Source organism: Eulemur rufifrons, chromosome 8, assembly GCF_041146395.1.
Source record: "Eulemur rufifrons isolate Redbay chromosome 8, OSU_ERuf_1, whole genome shotgun sequence".
Taxonomy (NCBI): domain Eukaryota; kingdom Metazoa; phylum Chordata; class Mammalia; order Primates; family Lemuridae; genus Eulemur; species Eulemur rufifrons.
In genome coordinates, this window is record NC_090990.1 from 49,946,204 (window position 1) to 49,967,336 (window position 21,133).

Below are 21,133 nucleotides of genomic sequence, written 5' to 3' on the forward strand. Positions count from 1 at the left end.
TGTGTGTGTGTATCTAAAAAAGCTGTTTTAAAAAATTCACCTGCCATTATTCAGGTCATCTTTGCTTGTACTTCTGCCCATTAAAAGCCTGTTTTCCTCAGATTATAGAAAACCAAGGCTTTACTTGAGAGACTATCTCTACCATTGACCTAGAAATACTTAATAATAGACAACTGAAGAAGAGTTCCAAACTCACACATGTGGAAATTGATGTAGTGAATGTTTTTTTGCCTTTAAAGTTCTATGTAGAACGGAGTTTGCTATTGATACTTGTTCTGTGTTCAGTATGGTATCTTTTGCATGCAGAGCCAATGGCTCAATTTCTAATCTGGTGTTACTATTGATTTACAGGGTAACATGGATAGTGTATTGCTTTTTTTTCAGCTAACCTCTTAATTTGCAAAATACAGATAATCCCTTTTTTAATGTATCACATAAATTAATAGGGGAACAAATGAGATAATGAATGAGAAAGTTTTGAAAAATAGATATTGCTTTATAAATATAAGGTATAAAAATATAACAATGTTTTAAAGCATTATGACCATTTAAATTACCATTACATAATACTGGTTTTTACATTTCTAGTGAAGCCACTGCCTCCATCCAGTGTAAAAGCAGAAATTACTGTAAACGTTGGATTATTGAAAATATCCTGGGAAAAGCCAGTCTTTCCAGAAAATAACCTTCGGTACCAGATTCGCTATGGCTTAAGGGGAAAAGAAGTACAATGGAAGGTAATTTTACTTAAAAATTTCTTCAGCTTTCCTCACTAAGTGCTGTTTTTATAATGTTTAAGAGTTTTATTGCACAGATTAATTTTGTTGGCATAAAAGTACATCTGCCTGTGTTCTGTAGCTATTTTCATTACATAGATTTATTTCAGTCTAACCCTTTTAAGGAACAAAATTTCCTGCAATCCATCAGTTCCCAAAGTGTGTTTTGCAGAGCATCAGTCTCACAAAATGTTCCTTGAAAAAGGATCACGTGCTTAAGTAAGTTTAGTAAACCCTGTGTCAGCGTGTCTTCCTAGTGTAGATTCACGGTGTTTGTCTTAAACATTAAAGGTTTGAAGAGGTCCTACGTTAAAGAAAAATTTGTGACTTTATTTTATCATGTCCCCAAACTTATTTTCTCAAGGAACTCTTTTTCCTTGACATCTATTAATAGGTTTCAGTACATGTATGTTCATCAGAATGTATTTTGGAGAAGCTGCTTTTCAAACAACCAGAATCATTTCCATATGTCAAGAGTGCCTGGGATGACTCTCCATATCAGTTTTGTGATGGCAGCCTGCAAAGACCTAGAAATATCAGGAACCCTTATTATATAATTAGATCAGAATGATATTAACTAAAGCAAACATGACAGTTTAGCTGCTTATTGAGGGAGACTGAATATCAGAGATTCTTTATAGCAGGCCCTATCTAACCAATAGGTTAAAATTCTTAAAAGTCTTTGTGGATAGAGGATTAGCGGACAAGGATTATCAGCAGGGTAAGAGAGTGTTTGGGAAACAAGGGTGCATGTGAACCAGTCCAAAATCTTGTCACCATTAAGAAAATGACAAGATGAATAAGAAAATTCTTGACACTCCAAGCCTAATGTGACTATTTCTGAAGCCAGAAAATGCAAAGTCAATTCTTTTAATTTTGAAATAGTGTTCAAGTTTTAAAATAAAATGTACTTCAGGGCCCTTTGGATACATAAGTGTTAGTGATGATCAATCTGATGCTTTGACTTATTGTTACAGATGTATGAGGTTTATGATGCAAAATCAAAATCTGCCAGTCTTCCGGTGCCAGAGCTGTGCGCAGTCTATGCTGTTCAGGTGCGCTGTAAGAGACTGGATGGACTGGGATATTGGAGTAATTGGAGCAATCCAGCCTACACAGTTGTCATGGATATAAAAGGTCTGCAGAGATTTTTGTAAATGTGTTTTGAAAGTGCATAAGTGTGTTTCAGATATGGCTGAAAAATAATCCTTCCAAAAACATATGTACAACTTGGGTTCCTTGTCATTTTGCAGTTCCTATAAGAGGACCTGAATTTTGGAGAATAATTAATGGAGATATTACAAAAAGAGAGAGAAATGTCACCTTACTTTGGAAGGTATTCCTGCTTTTTACGTTATTCTTAAATTTGACTTTTATATTCTTAAAAAATTTACTTCATTATTCATAATCCTGTCATTGTTAATCTCCAGAAAACTCTGCAATTCCATGTTTTTATTCCATTTTTGAGATGTGATTGCAGAGAGCGAAGCTGTAGTTCAGTGGCTGGAGCATTGGCATGGAGTTAGGAGATTTTAATTCTCTTCTCAGTTTAACATATTACAGTATGTCGGTAGTATTTTGACAAAGTCACTTAGACTCTGTGGGCTTCGGTTTCCTCATCTGTATAAATGCAAGATTAAACTAGATGATATCTAGTGTTTGTTCGAGTCCAAAAATAGTATTCACATTTAATCCTGAACAATGTAAATGTGGCCTTCCCCACACATCCCAAGGGCATCTAAAACATGAGATTATTCCATTTGTAGGATGGCATATAAGCAACAGATATTTCCATAAATGATGGATATTCAGCCTAGCAATTTTCAAAGCATTCTCTATGCCAAATGAATTAATGTCTATCCCAAGTGACTAGATTATTTGCTCAGTAGATACCAATTTTTTGTTTTTTTTCATTTTTTTGTTTTTATTTTAGGACCATCCACATCTGATAAGCAGATACCAAATTTAAGATTGATTTGGGAATACACACATGAAGTAAAATAGTGTTTTTGTTATTTCAAATGTGAGATTTAAGTTTAATCCCCATGGGGTGGAATGAGCACATGTTTGAAAATGGTTTCCTGATCTAAGACCAATCTCTGTATAAGAATTGGGGTATATAAGGCTTTGTATTCATTTAGTTTGTAAATCCAATTACTACCTAATTTCATTTGCTTTATAATCAATGTAATTTCTCAACTGTTTTATTTTTCAAGATTTTTAAATTAAAGTTAACAATAACATCTGACACTGACATTTGTTAAACATTTCTTATATTCCAAGAACCTTATAGACGTCTCCATTTCCCAGGGATTTCAGGGCCTATACTCCAAGAGATTGAGTGGGCTGTTGAACTGAGGAAGAAAACAAGTTGAGATAAGAAATTAAACACAGACGAGGTTTAGTAGAGTTTTGTTAGAGCAGAAAGAGACCCTCCAGTTCAATGATTGGTTGGGAGAGGACATTATGCTAAAAACAAAAATAAAAACAAAAACAAAACAAAACAAAAAAAACCAGACGCCTGTGCTAGCCAGCTGCAGCTGCCTGTGTGATCGCTTCTGGGGGCATCACCAGGGAAACCTCGACCTCCTGGACTTCCATGGCAGGATCATTCGGGTCTCCTGGGTCTGAAAAGCCAGGCCAGAGCACCTTCCAGGTGGGCTGCCGCAACCCCCCAAAGCTGCACACGGTGCTGGAGGCCCTTCAGCCGGGGGAGCAGCGCCGGGGCACGTCGGTGGTGGCCATCAAGCACTACAGTCTGCACAAGTACCCGACGGTGGACATCACCCGCTTCAAGTACCTGCCGAAGCAGGCCCTGGCCACGGGCATGCATCGCGGCCTCCTCACCAGGCCACTCAACTCCAAGGCCAAGGGAGCCACCGGCAGCTTCAGGTTAGTTCCTAAGCACAAGAGGAAAATCCGGCCCAGGAAGACAGCTGCTTGGGTGGCCCCCCAAGGGAGCTGGGGAGGCCAAGGAGAAGGTCCCCAAGAAACCAGGCACAGCAAAGAAGGGCCCTCCCAGCTTGAGCAAAGTGGGAAAGGCAGCCGAGAAGCCTGGAGAGATGAGGAAGGCGCCTCCCAAACCATGTGCAGCCAAGCAGAAGGCCCCCAAGAAAGGCAACAAGGCCAAGGACATCGAGGCAAAAGTGGTTGAGGCTACGAAGGCCCCCCCCCCCCAAGCCAGACAAGACCACATGGGCCCCTTCCAATGCCAGCAGGCTCAGCAAAAAGTCAAAGGTCGAAGGCAGTAGGAAAGAAAGAGATGCCGAGGCCCACAGGACAATCAAATCTGAGAGTAAGAGTTCAAAACCCACAGCCAGCAAGGGCAAGAAAATGGGGCTGTTCCCCCAACCAGGAAGAAGATGGTGGCCAAGGCCCCTCAAGGGGCAGCTGCCCCCGGGTCTAGGGAGGGACCAAACGCCAGAGCAGCTTTTCCTGCTAAGGGCAGTGGGTCCAAGATGGCACCTGCACACCTGGCCACGAAGACGGAGGCTCCCATGGGCCCAAGAAAGCCTGGGCAGCCCGTTAAGGCCGCAGCATCCAAGGTGCTTAGCAAGAGGGAGGAAGCCTAGAGCCAGAGGTGGGGGTAGAGAGACTGAGATTCAGCTCGGGTTTTTATTTCCCAGCAAACCATTGCTGTGTTTATTTAACTGTAACTTATTTATCAATAAAGACTTCTGTTTTTCCTCACACAAAAAAGGAAGGAGGCACTGCTGAATAAGAAACACCAATCTTAACCAACAGATTTTTCTCTCTCCCTCTTTGTTTATCTCCATGGACACTGCCTCCGAGATCTACAGTGAAAGATCAGTGATGTTCCTAAGGATGGGGTAGGGCCAGCCATGAGCAGAATTTAAATAGCATTTCTTTTGCTTTAATTTATCCTTTCGTAGCTGTAGCCAACTGCCCTGTGGTCCAGGCTGCAGCTACTCCCCCTTTCTCCTCCCACTCCAACAAAACAATTGTCTTTGTTCCCAGACAGTTCTTGTGTTTTCCTTACATCATGGATTCCTCGTTTCCTCAGCAAACCTGTCCAATAGAACTTTCTGTAATGATGGAAATGGTTTGTATCTGCATTGTCCAATATGGTAGTCACTAGCCATATTAAGCGCTTGAAATGTGCCTAGTGTGGCTCGGGAACTGAATTTAAAATTTTAAGTGGCCAATGGCTGTCATATTGGTCAGCAAAGCGCTATGGGTTCTTTAGGGTGCATTTGTGGGAGGGGGCCAGCACTCTTGCTAATCTAACATCCTCATAGGAACTTGAATGCCTGTTATTAGCTGAAATGTCTTTCATTAAATTTCTTTTTGTTTTGTATTGTTTTGTTTTGGTTTCCTAAAGTGAGGTTAAATAGTTCAATGATTACAGCTCTCCAAACCTGTGCTTCTCAAACTGGGTTAAGATTTGCCCCAGGGCATGTAAAGGATAAGCCACAAGATCACAGGATAAGTATAGAACTTTAAAAAAAAAAACACAAAACAAAAAACAAAACCATCATTTCTCTGATATCTCTTAATAAACTTTATTTTATAGCAGTTTTGATTTACAAAAATATAGCAAAGATAGTAGAGACTTCCCATGTACACCCACACCCAGTTTTCTCTGTTATTAACATCTTACATTAGTATGATACATTTTTACAATTATTATAATTAAGCATTATTGATACATTATCATTAACTAAAGTCCATAATTTATTAAAATTCGTATTTCCTTAGTTTTTGTGAAATGTTCTTTTCCTGGTCCAGGATCCCATCCAGGATAGCACATTACGTTTAGTGGTCATGCCTCCTTGTGCCCCTCCTGGCTGTAAAAGTTTCTTAGATCTTCTTTGTTTTTGATGAACTTGACACATTTGAGGAGTACTGGTCAGGTATCTGGTAGAATCTCTGTCAAATGGGTTTGTCTGATGTTTTCTCATGATTAGATTAGAGTTACGGGTTTTGGGGAGGAGGACCATAGATAAAAAGTGCCATTTCATCACATCATACTAAGGCTACATGCTACCAACATGACTTAACATAGTTGATGTTGACCTTGCTTACCTGGCTGAGGTAGTATTTGTCTTCTTGCCCACTGGACAGTTACTCTTTTTTCCCCTTTCCACACTTTACTTTTTGAAATGAAGGCCCTATATGCAGCTCATGCTTACAGAGTGGAAGTTACGGTCCACCTACCTGAGAGTGGAAGATATACATACATTCTTTAGAATTCTTCTCCCACCTTTATTTATTTATTCATACAGTATGGACAATGAGTATTTTATTCTATACTTTGTGTCATAACCCAGTGCTACTTTATTTTGTTGCTCAAATTGTTCCTGCGTCAGTCATTGGGTGCTCTCTTAATGACTCATGTCACTTTGACATGCCCCCATCGTTGTGGAGTTTTTTCCCTTTAATTTTTGAGTACTGCTAAGTTGGACTTGATTAAAATTAGAAACTTGCGATCTGGGAAAGACTGTTAAGAGAATTAAAACTTTGGAAATGAGTATAGTCTCAAGCTAAGGCACAAACTGGGTGAAAACATTTGCAAAATGTATATTTAATAAAGGACTTAGAACCAAATTACACAAAGAACTCTTAAAATGCAACAGTAGGCAAATAATATAATTAAAAATGGGCCAAATGTCTGAATAGAAACCTAACCAAAGTAGATATGCAGGTGGTAAATAAGAATATTAAAAGATGTTCGACATCATTTGTCACTAAGGAGTTTCAAATTAAAATGAAATATCACTCCACACTTATCAGAATGGCTAAAATCCAAACAACTGACAATACAAATTGCTGGTGATGATGCAGGATAACAAGAACTTTTATTCATTGCTGGTGGAAATGCGAAACGGCACAGCCACTTTAGAAGACAGTTTGGTAGCTTCTTACTAAGTTAAAAGTAGCCTTATCGTATGATGCAGAATTGCGCTCCTAGGTATTTACTCAGCTGATTTGAAAACTTATGTTCACATAAGTTGCACATGAATGTTCAAGCAGCTTTATTCATAATCACCCCAAACTGGAAGCAACCAAGATATCCTTCAAAAGTGAAACTAGGGCTGAGCATGGTGACTCAATCCTATAATCTCAGCACTTTAGGGGACAGGAGGATTGCTTGAGGCTAGGAGTTTGAGACCAGCCCTATCTCTACAAAAAATAAAAAAAATTAGCTGGACATGGTGTGGTGTGTTCTTATTGTTGCACCAGGAAGTTACAGACAAGTAACGAAATGATCTATGTGGCAATGAGTTAGAGTTGGAGACATCAGTATAAACCCATATTTAGCTTAATATATGTATAGACGAATTCTGGGTTATTATACATACACATTTCCTTGATTTGCAAGCTAAGAGAGCCTGAAAGTAGTAACACCCAGTAGTCGGGTGGGTGTCCGGATTTGTTTCTAATACCATCATGCAATAAAGCAACCAGGGCTATTGGGAAAAGTGGCTAATTTTAGGGCTGGGGCAGGAAATATACAAGATGAGTTTGGAACATCTTGCAGTATCAGAAAGTAAGGAAGTTTAACATTACTTTTACTTTATGGTTATAAAAAATATTTGTATATTAAAACTGACATGGATTTTTTAAATAAAATGGAAAATTTGCCTGACTTTTGTGACATTTTCTTACAGCATTTGCTAAAATCTTACTCCCAACCTACCCAGATGATTCCAAGCTCTGCAGGGATACTTGTATATGTGTTTATTTTTCTCTGTCATTTCTAAATTAGAGGCATATCAATGGCAAAAAAAAATTGAGACGCACTATTCTATTCTATGGTATATAGTCCAGCTTTCTATGGGGTTTATAGGGAGTTGACAGTATTCAATCTTACCTGAAACAGGTGAAGGTGATTGGGGAAGTAGGGTATATTGTTAGACTCTGTAGAATGGAAGAATAGAATTGAACTACATGTGTATTTTATATCAGAATCTTCAATAACCTGGTATAATTTTTTTAAACTATAGGTCAGAAATTCTGGAGTGCCCTATACACTGTTCTGATACCTTCTGTCACTTGTTAATCTTTGCAAACTCTTCCTATTTATTTTATATCAGAGGAATAATCAGAGGAAGGGAAAACAAATGACATGTCTTGCTAGGATTAGTATAAGTGATGATTAACATCTTATTAGCTCTTCTTGTCATGACTTTACATAATCTGAGGGTTATTCCTTGTTTGCTTTTTAGATGAGCAAACTATTCCTTGTCAGTCTTTCTTTTCTCTAAAATTACAGTGAGATTGCTTGAGAGAAGAGTGTCCTAATTATACCCTTAATTTTTCTCTGGGTCTTAAGGAAAAACAAATTTTCTGCACTTCATAACCACCCAAACACCTTCATGGAGACTGTGGCAGAGGCAGCCTCTCTCCTGCCCCACCCCCACCTTCCCAGTCCCAGTCCCCAGCCTTATGATATGGAGTGCCTGTCCTGATATGATCCTTGCCTCCTGATGAGAAATGTACAATAAGAATTCCATGAGCTCGGTTGGTATAAAAAGCCCTGCAGTCCTTAAATTAATCAATTTTTATGTTTACTACAGCCCCTGATGAAAAATGACTCATTGTGCAGTGTGAGGAGATATGTAATAAGCCATTATACTTCCCGCAATGGAACATGGTCAGAAGATGTGGGAAATCACACTAAATTCACTTTCCTGTGGACAGAACAAGCACATACGGTTACAGTTCTGGCCATCAATTCAATTGGTGCTTCTTTTGCAAATTTTAATTTAACCTTCTCATGGCCTATGAGCAAAGGTAAGAAGATGTACAAAGTAATAATCCATTGCCCCTTTTAATATTCAACCTTTGTAAACTCTTCCCATTCTAAATTATCTTCCAAGCAGCCTGCAATTGTCTGCATTTGAAAGTCTCTCTTTCACCATTCATCTCTTCTTTGTCTGAAAAATAACAAAATACCTTGTGTACTGATTAAGTAATACAGTCCTTGAGTTCAAGTGGTAGAACGTTGTTGAAACAGTGTTACAATAAATGAGAATATTCTAACAAATCTAATGCTTAAATCGATGTATTAGAGTTGGGCCAATGGAGGTTGTGAGTAAGCACGCTCTCTCTCTCTACATATATGTATGTATGTATAAATAAAATGTCTGTAAGTATATAAATAAATATGTGAAAATAAGTATGTATACAGTATTATATATGTAAAATACTGTAAATAATAGTAATAATATGACATGTTATATGTATGCAGGTTAATTGCTGAGACTTAAAAATTACTGTGGACTTCATTTAATGGGAATGGTGAACTCTCCTGTGTTAATTTTGGTATATTTGATTAATCAGAGAATTGAGAACCACTTTCCATAGGAGTTTCTAATCTAGATTATATATTCAAAGTATAAATTTTTAATAGAAAATACACATTTTCTGTATCTCTACCAATTTATAAAGGCCTTTTCAAGTGGTATGTCCTCCATGAAGTCTTTCCTTATTGCTTTAATTGAATATGTTCTATCCCTTCTTTAAATCTCAGAGCGCTTTCTACCTTTATTAAGGTATTTTATGTCTGCCTTATATTATGATTACTTTTGTATTTATAGTGTGAGCTTCTTGTAAGTTCCATAGCACCTAGCACAATGTCTTGCACTTACAATTTTTTCAATAAATACATTCTAGAAATATTTGTTGAGTGCTGCACTGTGCTACGTGGTGAGAATTCCAGTGTGAGGAAAACTATAATGGTCACAGCATCCAGAATCTAATAGATGAGACAGATATTAATCAAATAATCAGGCAAGTGAATGTGTCTTTTCAAACTGAGATAAGTGCCCTCAGGAAAGGTACATAATTTTATAAAAGAAAAGAGAAAAGGAACCTGACCTGGCCTTGAGGGCCAGAGAAGCCACGTTGAGGAAGTGATATTGAACTGAACTCTGCAATGTGAGTAGGAATTAAACTTTCACAAGGAGGTGTAGAGGGAGGGTGGGAAAAGCATTGGCTTCTGACAGGAACAGCATGATCAAAAGTCTTTATGGCCCAGGATAGGAAATGAAGGAAGACCAGGTTGGCTCTGGTGTGTAAAATCACGAAAGGCAGAGAGGTAGGTTGGGGCCTTGTAGGCATGATGGGAATTTTATCCTTAAATGTGGAAATCCACTGTAGGCTTTTAAGTGGGACTCTATGCAGAAGGTGCTAAAATAACAGATTTGTACTTAGAAGCATCACTCTATCAGTGGGAGAGAAGAGTTTGGAAGGAATCAGAGAGGATGGTTAGTAGGCTTATGCAATATTACAGCTGAGAAACTTTTTTGACTGTATCATGATTTTTTTTTTTTTTTTAGGTTTTAGAAAGAACCACATTTCTCCACTTATATGACTCTCATGATACAAAAATGATTGCCATGTATTACATTTATCTGTATAAATTGCCTGCCTTCTCTTCCTTCTCCCCTCCTCCAGTAGGTTATAAGTTCCTCAACGGTATTAGTTGATTATCATTGAATTTTGAATTTGAAAATAAATTTCCTTCTTTTCCCCTCAGTAAATATCGTGCAGTCACTCAGCGCTTATCCTTTAAACAGCAGTTGTGTGATTCTTTCCTGGGTACTATCACCCTGTGATTACAATCTAATGTATTTTATTGTTGAGTGGAAAAATCTTAATGAAGATGATGAAATTAAATGGCTTAGAATCCCTTCATCTTTTAAGAAGTATTATATCCATGGTAAGTTTACTATACTTTAGTAAGTTTCTTTCATGGATTGGTATGATGCTACAGATTATTAATTCAATTCCTGTAGATAGCTAATGAAAAGTTCAAAAATATAGATGGTCCTACCATCTTACTACACATAATCCTATTACCTTATCAAAACATTTAATTCTATTTCCTTTGATACATTTTCATTTTAATATTTTGCACAGTTGTAATAATATCATATCATATGTTTTTCTCTCTAATCCTTTTTACCATTATTCTTAATGATCATATAACATTTTATTCCATAATCTACCTAAGCTATTTTTTGATTTGAGATTATTAATGTAGCTTCTAGCTTTACTTTCTGTTAAATCATTTTTAATTGTTTCTGATGTCTACTGCTGAATTGTCTCCCCAAACTGTATACCAATCAGTGATGCCACTTATCATGGGTTGGAGCGCTAGGCTGAAGGTCTGAGGATCTAGGACCTGGGCCTAGGTCAGCATAATCTCCCAAAGGTAGACCACTTATCCCAGGAGGTGAGAAAAGCACAAAGTGTAAGTGCACAGTATAGCATCTCTAAATCTGAGTAAGGATTAAGGGAAGTTAAGTAGGGAAGCTAAGGATTGCCATGATCTTTTTATATACTGTCATCTCAAGGACTCATACTTTTATTTCATTCCAGAGACCTAGAATTTAGCATCAGGGTAAATGTATTTACAAATTATCGATGGAGAACTGAATTCAGTCTATTACTACTGTCGTCCAGGTGATTACTCTCTGTGCTTTTCTGTAAAGCATGGGGATGTAAAATTTAGGCTTCAAAGAGATTTGTCTTCTTCTGTTCTTTTGGAATGATATATATTATTAGCATTTGTGAAGATAATTGATAGATCCATTTGGAGTTTTGCTATGGGGATGGTCATTCTCTGTGGATCTAAATCCTAGATATTGCAAGGGGACTCCTGGTCTTCACTGCCATTTTCTTTGCGTAGGCTTTCACAAGACTTTAGTCTCCCAGCTACCTTGAATGAAGAAACTAAGTAAGCTAAATTCCTATAAAAAGGGAATATTGCCTGCTTTGGGGCTAAGAGAGAGGAGGTAGAACATATTGTCCTGGAAAAGGAGATGAGGGACAGAAACAGCTCATACACGCTGAACTTGAACACATTGGCTATCACTGGAACGAACCTTTGAAAAAATTACAATCTTCTATTTCTGGGTGAGGTTTTTAAAACATTATTTGGAAAATTATTGTCATTACTAGAGAATTTGCTTCCATCATTTTTGAAATTCCCTTAATCATCAGTTCAATCTATAAATAACAACTAATTTTTATGTTTGGAAAAATAGGATAGACACTTTCATTGTTTTTAACATATGTTTCACTCATTGATGTTAATTAAGTATAAATGAGCCTTTTATATACTTTTCTCCTCAGATCATTTTATCCCCATTGAGAAGTATCAGTTCAGTCTTTATCCAATATTTATGGAAGGAGTAGGAAAACCGAAGATAATTAATAGTTTCACCCAAGGTAAAATTTTTAATTTTAGTTTCTTTTTACAGCAACGGATGTTACCTAATTTGGTAACAGCAATGTTACCATTTGTTTATTCTTTTTCTGATGGAATTATGGAAGAGCCTAGAGTCTTAAGTAAATGTATCATGAGGTGATTCTGAAGGAAATATTTTTTTCCTCTAAAAATCAAACTGGAGACATAGTTACAGAAATAAACTCACTGGGCCTCCTGTATTTCTGATTCATCTTACTGTAACTTAGAGTACCAACATTTGGATCTTGTTATTACTTTCAAAATTGTCTTCAAATCTAAGCAACCCAATAATGAAATAAATAAAAATAATTTAAAAAATTCATTTATGTATTATTCAACAAATATTTATTGAGCACTGTTTTGAACACTGGGGATTGAATACCTAGCATAAGACTCTGTTCTTATGGAGCTTAAACTCCAGTGCTCTTCTGGGAGTGATGGACAATAAATAATGTATAATATAGTGTCAGATAGAAACATGTGCCATGAAGGAAAATAAAAGTAAGAAGAAGGTATAGAGTTAAAGCATGGTGTTTCAGTCAAGACAGCCAGAAATGGTGTTTCTGGGGAGGTAAAATTTGAGTAAAGCCCTGGAAGTACATACAGTAAGGCCTCACTTCATGTTGCATAGATAGGTTCTTGGAAACTGCAGCTTTAAGTGAAAGGATGTATAGTGGGCCCTTGAATAATGTTGTTACATTGTTTCCTTCAATGTAGTCGTGTTAAAATGCTGATGAGAAAAAAAAATTGGTTTTATTATACATCATTTCACTTAAAGTTGCAGTTTCCAAGAACCTATGGACAATGTGAAGTGAGAACTTACTGTACAAAGCAAAAGAGAGGTCCAGGCAAAGGGATAGTGACAATGGCCTTGAAGGATAAGTATGCTTGGTGGTTCAAGAAACAGCAAGGAGATCTGTGTGTCTGGAGTGAACAAAGTAGAGATTGGCAGGTGTCGAAGCCAATGTTGAGACAGAGCCATCATGACAACTTTAATGGACACCTTTGACTCATATAACCTAAAGGTGACCAGATGGAGAGGATTGGCAAATATATAATTTTGAAAAAATGTTTTGCTGGTTTATAGGTATAATACTGAATAAAATAATAATTATTTTATTAGTATAATCGAATCACAATTTTATCTTCCTTTTTTATGTTTTTGAAGGTAATACAGAAAAAAATCTACTATAATTTTTGATACAGACATAAATTAATATTTCCTCAAGCTTCTGAGTTGTGTGACTTGTATTTCTTTTTCAGATGATATTGAAAAACACCAGAATGATGCAGGTCTATATGTAATTGTGCCAATAATTATTTCCTCTTCCATCTTATTGCTTGGAACATTGTTAATATCCCACCAAAGGTATCGTACTTGGTGTTAAGAACCTTTATGGCAAAAGCCCTTAACCATATTTAAACCTTGATTTAAAGCCTAAATCAGGAATATTAAATTATTCTAAATGGTTTTATAGATATTCAGTATACAATTAAGATGATATAAAAAGGAAAGGCCCGTTTTCAGGAAATGACATTTCATTTTGCTAGGACAACATAAACCTCAAAGAAGAATTTAGTTTTTTTATATTCAGGAAATAAGAGGCTTATAACAGAAAATCCTGGGCAATGTATTCTCTGAGGTGGAAAAAGTGGCTTTCAGAGTTCTTCAGTCTGGGTGGAGGACTTTTCATGGTGAAGCGGAGGTTAAAAGTAGACTTCCAGTGGCGACCTGGAGCAGTCAGTTCATTTACCATCAGCGGGCTCTCTGCTCTTTAGAGACTGGCACTGTGTGGCTCCAGTCTGTCTGACTTGTCAGGCAGATGGCCTTGAATTCCCTGGATGGTTCTACGGATGCCACATTACTCTGTGCTGAGTCCAGACCAATGAGGTTATTTTACACGTGCCAAATCTCTATAGAAACTTCTGTCTTTTAGTAAAAAAGAGTGAGAGGATATTTTGGAATCAGAATTTTAGTCAATAGAGTTGATGGGGTCATATCAAGTGGAATTGTTTCTAATACCCACTTGATGGCCATTTAATATTTCATTTTCTCCAGGAAAAATCTATGCACTGTTTTGGCACAATGCTTAGCACACAGCTTTTCATAAATATTGGCTTTTTATTATTATAGGGCTTATTAACTTTGCTCTAGAATGAAGTTTGGTGGAAATCTTTGTGGGCTAGCACGTGAAACTGAATCTCAGTCTACTGAAGCATAGCTGGTCCAGTGACTAATTTCTAGTTTGTGTATTCATTAACCGTTAACATTTTCAATCTGAATGATTTTCTGTAGTTCTGATGGCTTCTATCTTTTGCAGAATGAAAAAGCTGTTTTGGGAAGATGTTCCTAACCCCAAGAATTGTTCCTGGGCACAAGGACTTAATTTTCAGAAGGTCACTTTTTCAATTTTTTTTTAAACCTAGAATATATCACATTGCATTTTAGATGCCATATGTCTTCTAGAGCTTTAAACATTTTTAGGATTTAAAAGTCTTATTTTATTCAATCTATTTTAATATGTCTTTTTAATCTACTACATATTTTCAAGAATAGCAGGATGCAGGGATTTAGAACCAGGAGGAAACAAAATTCAGTACATGGTTTGTCATGTGAGAGTTGACTATATAGATATATTGCTAACTGTGTCATAGTGCAAAACAAAATAAATATTAGAATATGAAGGGTCAAATCCAATGGAGAACAGCAATTGGGATATACTTTTTTGGTATAAATTGCTTTTAGGTAAAAGGTTGGAGAATCAATATTTTTAATCTCTATGATTACCTCCATAATTATTTAAATAAATTCAAGTATTAAATAATCTTATCCTCAAATACTATAATCTGAAAAATGCAGTTATCATAATAAAACTCATATGTCTACAGATAGTCTCATCAAGTAAAAGTACTTTATGAGACAATTAGTCATCTATAATAAAATAATTTGTACTTACTTCTATAGTGAAATTTTTTAGAAAGCTCTAGAGTTTAATGAATGTTTTATTAATTCTCATAATTTCCCTTGAAGCAAAATTGGCTTTCCACCCATAAGACTGGAAAAACAGAATTCAGTCTTCATGTAAAAATACAGGATTTTAAAAACAGTACTTATTTGGAGGTTACTATGCAGCCTCAAGGACTACATTTTTATCATTAGTCACTTGTTTAAAAGTCCTCAGTGATTTTTCTTTTGACTACAAGAGAAAATACAGTCCTCTTAATCTAGTATTCCAGAACCTCTTCCTACAATCTGTTATCAACCTACATATCCAATTTTTTCTGTCCCTGGGTCTTGATTAGGCCTTTATTATATTCCCTTCTGCCTATACAGAGCCTTCCTCATTGATGAATATCTTGCTCTAGACCCTTCCTTCCCTAAGCCTTCCTTTAACAAGTGTAATTCAGAAGAAGTTCTACTCCCTTTAAGTTCCTAGAGCATTTTATTGTTTAATTTATTGTGGATAATTCTCGGAATTGAAGGACTGTGTTTTATTCATCACAAATATTTGTGGAACTCCTCCTGCTATGTACAAGATATTAAAGTAGTGATTCATTAAATAATTGCTAGTAATTCATAATAACAGTGTCCATTTTTTTATGTGCAAATTGCTGAGGTACATACTCTTACATTAATTAAGATTACTTAAATTCTCAGTGTCTCACTTTCTTCTACTGTAAAATAAGGTTAACAGCACTTATCTTATTGGATTTGGGGATTAAAGAATATGGTACTTGTGACATAGTAAGGTCTCAATAAATACTAGTTATTATTTTACATATTTTACATTATTATTATTGTTTCAATTACCCTTTGGGATAAGTATTACTATCTCCGTTTTATAGAAGTGAAAACTGAAGCTTATGGTGGTTAGGTAACTTGTTTTAGAGCCAGGATTAGTTTATCAATTTGTCTGACTTTGGAGACTGTTCCATGTACATAAAATATATATTATATATATATATACTATGTAATTTTATATATATATTAATAGCAGCTGTTCTCTGTAGTAGTGGCTTTCAATTTTTTTTTACCATGATCCACCCACAGTGAGAAATACATTTTACCTTCCACCCCAGTATACACATAGATATGGATATGCAAAAGTGAAATGCAAGATGAATGAAACATTTTTACTACTTGCACAAAACAGAATGTTTTAAAACTCTGTTTTATTTGTTGAAAATGCTGGTTGCAACCCACTAAATTGATTTCATAACATTCAAATTGCCTATAATTTGCAGTTAGAAAAACACTGCTCTACAGTTTATTGATGAGTGAATAAACAAGTAATATTGTAGACATAATGAACAATACAAAAGATTGAGTTCTAATATTTCAGCAGAATAAACAATTCCCTGTCTTCAGAAGAGGTGGCAGTGTAATTTTATGTACAAATCATTCTTTTAATGGAAACTTCACTTGGCCTGAGTCTAACCAGCCACGCTTACGCACTCCAGCTGTGCCGTTGCTCAGTATAAGCAATGGAGTCGTCTTTCATTAAAACAGGGTTGCTGATTTTTTCGATTAATAAAATATTCCTCTTCTTTCCCTTCCATTATGAATTCATACAGTAACATTTCTTGTAGTTATGGTGATATTTCAGGCATATATACATTTATATATGTCATTCATTCATTTGTTCAACAAGCACATAGTGAATATTTATAGATAAGGCTAGGCTATTCCTAGGCTTTGAGAAAGCAGATTTTAAACATATTCTTCTTACCATCCAAGAAATAAGACAGTGGAGTCAGAGAAGAGTGGCTGGGTTGAAGGAATAGGAAGAACTTGTCTCCTTGTACCTCTCTAATATAGTTTATTTTTTTCATTCATTCATTCATGTATTGATTTCATCCATTTAGAATATTATTGAATACCTACCTTATCTATACTGGTCACTATGGTACAGAAAACACTGTGCACTTTGGAATATACAGTCTCATGGGGAAGAGTAGCATTAATCAATGTATCATGGAAATAACCTTACAATTATAAACAACATGTCGTGAAAGAAGGAGACCCTGTGTTTAGAGTTTATAATGTGGGAACCTGGCTTAGCGTGTTGGGTGGGAATGAGTAGATGAAATTAAGAAAGTGACATTTGAGCCAAGATCTGGTAGATGAATAGTCATTAACCAGGTTTTGTGGTGAAGATGTAGAGTCCAGGAGAGAACACCTGGACTCTTGTCACATGGGAGGAAGGACCAGAGCACATTCACAACCTGGCAATAGGGAGACTCTAAGACAAAAACTAAGTAGGATATTTTTTCCCCTTAAATATGAGAATTTTTTTGTCAAAAAACCCTAAATGCCTAACTAAATAAAAATTTTTAAGCTTCACTATATAACTATATATTAATTGAGAGAATGACCATCTTACTATCACTTAAAAAGAAGCTAAAACTCTCTTCAGCATCAGCATTTAAGCTGTGAAATCTTACCTATGAACCATCATGAAAATGGTTTCTAAGTGTTTACTAGAGCAAGGAAATTATCAGGCCCAAATCAGCACAATGCAGTTTGAACCTGCACCATATTATTTTTCCCTTTTCCAGAAAATGGCTCAAAGGAACTACTGGGTAGATGCAGTTTGAATTGGGAAATACTTGTAGTCTACATGCTACCCACTGTCTCACCTACGCTCCTGAAAATAAGCGTGATCCTGCTGCAGCAGATCATCTGACAGACACTATATACAAGTAGACTGAAATATTTTCAGATCTTTTCAGGTTCTGATAAATTAAAGAAATGTGAAGAATTTTTTAAGATACAGTGGGTGTGACTGTTCTTATTTATAAGACTGTGTTTTACCTCTGCGAATATTTGACTTTCCAATTGTATATTTTTTAAGCATAACTAACCCACAGTTAGTTTATTACTAGAGCTTAACAAGTACATAAATAACACTATTAGGAATAAATCAGGTTTTGAAATATAATGGGAACATTTAAAGAGTGTAGAAGAATATAACTTCAAAGATTTTATAAATGATTAAAATCTACTAAAATTCAATACCTTTTTTCTATCTAGACTTCTGCTTTAATCTCCTAAATAACTAAAATTTACTTTTTTAAGGAAAAATAATACAGCATAACTCACTTTATGTTACTAAAGAGGAAAAAGCAAACTTACTATCCACTCTATCCTTTTATATTCTTATTATTTTATTAATTATTTCATAGAGCTAATAGCCTTATATTTTCTGATGATAAAACCAAGGCTTGGAGTGGTTCAGTAGCTTGTTTTGACCTCCCTGCCTGTATATATAAAAACCACGGTTCAAACCCAGAGCCATCCGACTCAAACTGATACCCTTACCATCAATTTCATATTTACAGTGTATTCCTTAATGTACTACACTACCTAAATTGTACACTTAAAAATAGTTAAGATGGTAAATTTTGTTGTGTATATTTTAATGCATTAAAAATGAACAAAGGATCTGAATAGGCATTTCTCCAAAGACAATGTAGAAATAGCAAATAAACACAAATGAAAACATGTTCAATATAATTAGGCATTAGGGAGATGCAAATAAAAAACATAGGATACCACTTCACACCAGCTACAAAGGTTAAAATAAAAAAGACAGATAATGTGTTGGTGAGAATATGGAGAAATTGGAACTATCATGCATTTATGGCGGGAACATAAAATAATGCAGCCCATTTGGTAAATAGTCTGACAGTGTTAAACACTGAATTATCATCTGAACCAGCAATTCCACTCCTAGGTATATACCTAATACAAACAGAATCATATATCCACATGGAAACTTGTACATGAATATTCATAGAAGCATCATTCATAACAGTCAAAACATGAAAGCAACCCAAATGATGAATGGATAAACAAAATGTGATACATCCAATTCTAAAACCAACCAACCAACCAACCTAACAAACAAAAAAGCCACAATATATTACAAAGAAAATAGCCAGGGGATCCCATTGTTTTTAAAAACAATTCAAATATAGCATTTTTTAAAGAAAGTAACAATTGTTTATATAAAGTATTTTCCTTAATTTGTTCTCCATAGTTACATTTTTTCAATGATTGTTATGAACGTGCTCTATGCCTATAATCCCTAGACATTTAATCTGATTTCTAAAATTTTCCCTAAAATTAATCTATTTCACTTTAGAAGGTATCATTCTCCTTCCTTTGGTTTATATTAAATCTAAATCTATGCTGAACATATAAATATTCTAGGTGCTGAAAATGAAAAAAAGGAGCCAATATTTTGAGATCACTCCAAAGGAAAAATAAAAATAAAACATTTATTTAAAACTACTATATGCTAGATATTGCTAATAAAAATAGAATATTATATGTGATTAAAGATAATTTAGCTAATATAATTTCCCCCAGATCCTCTTTCTTTTGTATGTTCCACTTCCTTTTCTCCTTTAAAATGAATTTTTCAGATAATATAAACACATAAATATAGAATAATATAAAAACAGTGCTATAGCATCAAATCTTAAAATTTTCCGTATTTTCCTCATTTTTTAATAAATAAACATTACAGATAAAGTTTGCCCTGCTTGTTCCCCTCACTACTTCCAGTTCTTCCTTCCCTTCCTAGAGGAACCCACTTTGAAGAATATGGTACGTGTTTGTATAGTTTGTGGTTTTGTACTTTCTTTTTTTTTTTTTTTTTTTTTGTTGAGACAGAGTCTCACTTTGTTGCCCAGGCTAGAGTGAGTGCCGTGGCGTCAGCTTAGCTCACAGCAACCTCAAACTCCTGGGCTTAAGCGATCCTACTGCCTCAGCCTCCCGAGTAGCTGGGACTACAGGCATGCGCCACTATGCCCGGCTAATTTTTTCTATATATATTTTTAGCTGTCCATATAATTTCTTTCTATTTTAGTAGAGACGGGGTCTCGCTCTTGCTCAGGCTGGTCTCGAACTCCTGACCTCGAGCGATCCACCCGCCTCGGCCTTCCAGAGTGCTAGGATTACAGGCGTGAGCCACCGCGCCCGGCCTGTACTTTCTTACATCCACATGGTGTGTATCCATAACCAATGAACAGTAATCCTTTGGGGTATTGTTCATGTTACGGTACATTTCTTATCATTCCAATTAGTTTGATCATTTGGACTAGTCATAGTATTCCGCCATACGAATGTAGTGCAATTCATTTCTCCATTCCCCTACTGGTGGATATTTGAGGTGCTTGAACACTTTTTTTCTATTTATTACAAACAATACTGCAGGAGTATGGTTGTATATGTCTCTTTGTTCTCTAGGGTATATGCCTTGATATTTCTCATTATTTAAAAAATGCTTTTTGAAAAAAATATGTGAGCATGATTTAATAATAAAATAGTATGGAAGAACATTTATTGAAAAGTATCTTACCTTCCTCCACCCGTCCCTACACTTATTGTTGCTGTCCCAAAGCTACTGGTTTTAACTGTATGACTTTTGACTTTTCCTGGCAGGTCACCTCTATATTTCTAAAGATAATTTGCTTGTGCCACTATGAAATGTAGACATTGTCTATTGATTTCTGTCTACAATGGGGATTTACTCATACACATACTTTTTCCTCCCCTTCTTTCCTCATGCTTCTGGCAAATATTATTTTTGTCCCTTTTTTCAGTTCTTTGAGTAGTCACCTCTGCAACTTCAGAAAGATCTACTTAAACTTCCATTGCTTGTTATATCAAATAGAGACTGTTTCTTGGAGCTCCACTACCTTTTCTTTTTTTTTTTTTTTTTTGTAAAAAAAGGACATTAGCACTCTCACCCTTCCCTCCATTTCTGCTTTCCAATTCCTGTAAACTCAAACTTTACACCTTTCCTTAAGACAGGGTTGACATCATGTTCTGTGCTGTAATATGTCTGTAGGTTCATTTAAAAAAATAAAAAAGCAATAAACTGAGTTTACATTATTATAATTATATAAATATTGTTCCTTCCTGAACTGAGTAATATAATGTGATTACACTTTTTAGTGGTTCCAATGTCAAAGAGGAATTAAAGAAAAGATATTAAGAATATTCTATTTGTTCAACATTGTGTCAAATTTTAGTTGGGTTCATTTTGGGTTTGCATCTTTTTTTCTTTTCCTAAAGTTTCTAATTGCCCCTTCCTTCCTTCTTTCTTTCTTCCTCCCCCTTCTT

General features: G+C 35.6%; 1 protein-coding gene across 2 annotated transcripts in view; it reads left to right on the forward strand.

Moving 5' to 3' along the window:
* The window catches only part of LEPR (leptin receptor), a 105,870-nt gene that overhangs the window by 77,693 nt on the left and 7,044 nt on the right, over nucleotides 1–21,133 (forward strand). Inside the window, exons 11-19 of one of the 2 annotated variants that reach the window (XM_069478042.1) lie at nucleotides 589–737; nucleotides 1,754–1,913; nucleotides 2,030–2,112; nucleotides 8,318–8,534; nucleotides 10,282–10,464; nucleotides 11,883–11,978; nucleotides 13,261–13,366; nucleotides 14,319–14,394; nucleotides 17,557–17,646. In XM_069478042.1, the coding sequence (XP_069334143.1) occupies nucleotides 589–737; nucleotides 1,754–1,913; nucleotides 2,030–2,112; nucleotides 8,318–8,534; nucleotides 10,282–10,464; nucleotides 11,883–11,978; nucleotides 13,261–13,366; nucleotides 14,319–14,394; nucleotides 17,557–17,595 (1,109 nt within the window). In that variant the 3' untranslated portion in view covers nucleotides 17,596–17,646. Of the gene's footprint in view, nucleotides 1–588; nucleotides 738–1,753; nucleotides 1,914–2,029; nucleotides 2,113–8,317; nucleotides 8,535–10,281; nucleotides 10,465–11,882; nucleotides 11,979–13,260; nucleotides 13,367–14,318; nucleotides 14,395–17,556; nucleotides 17,647–21,133 lie in introns of those variants that run through there. The other variant, XM_069478041.1, reaches the window with a different exon arrangement.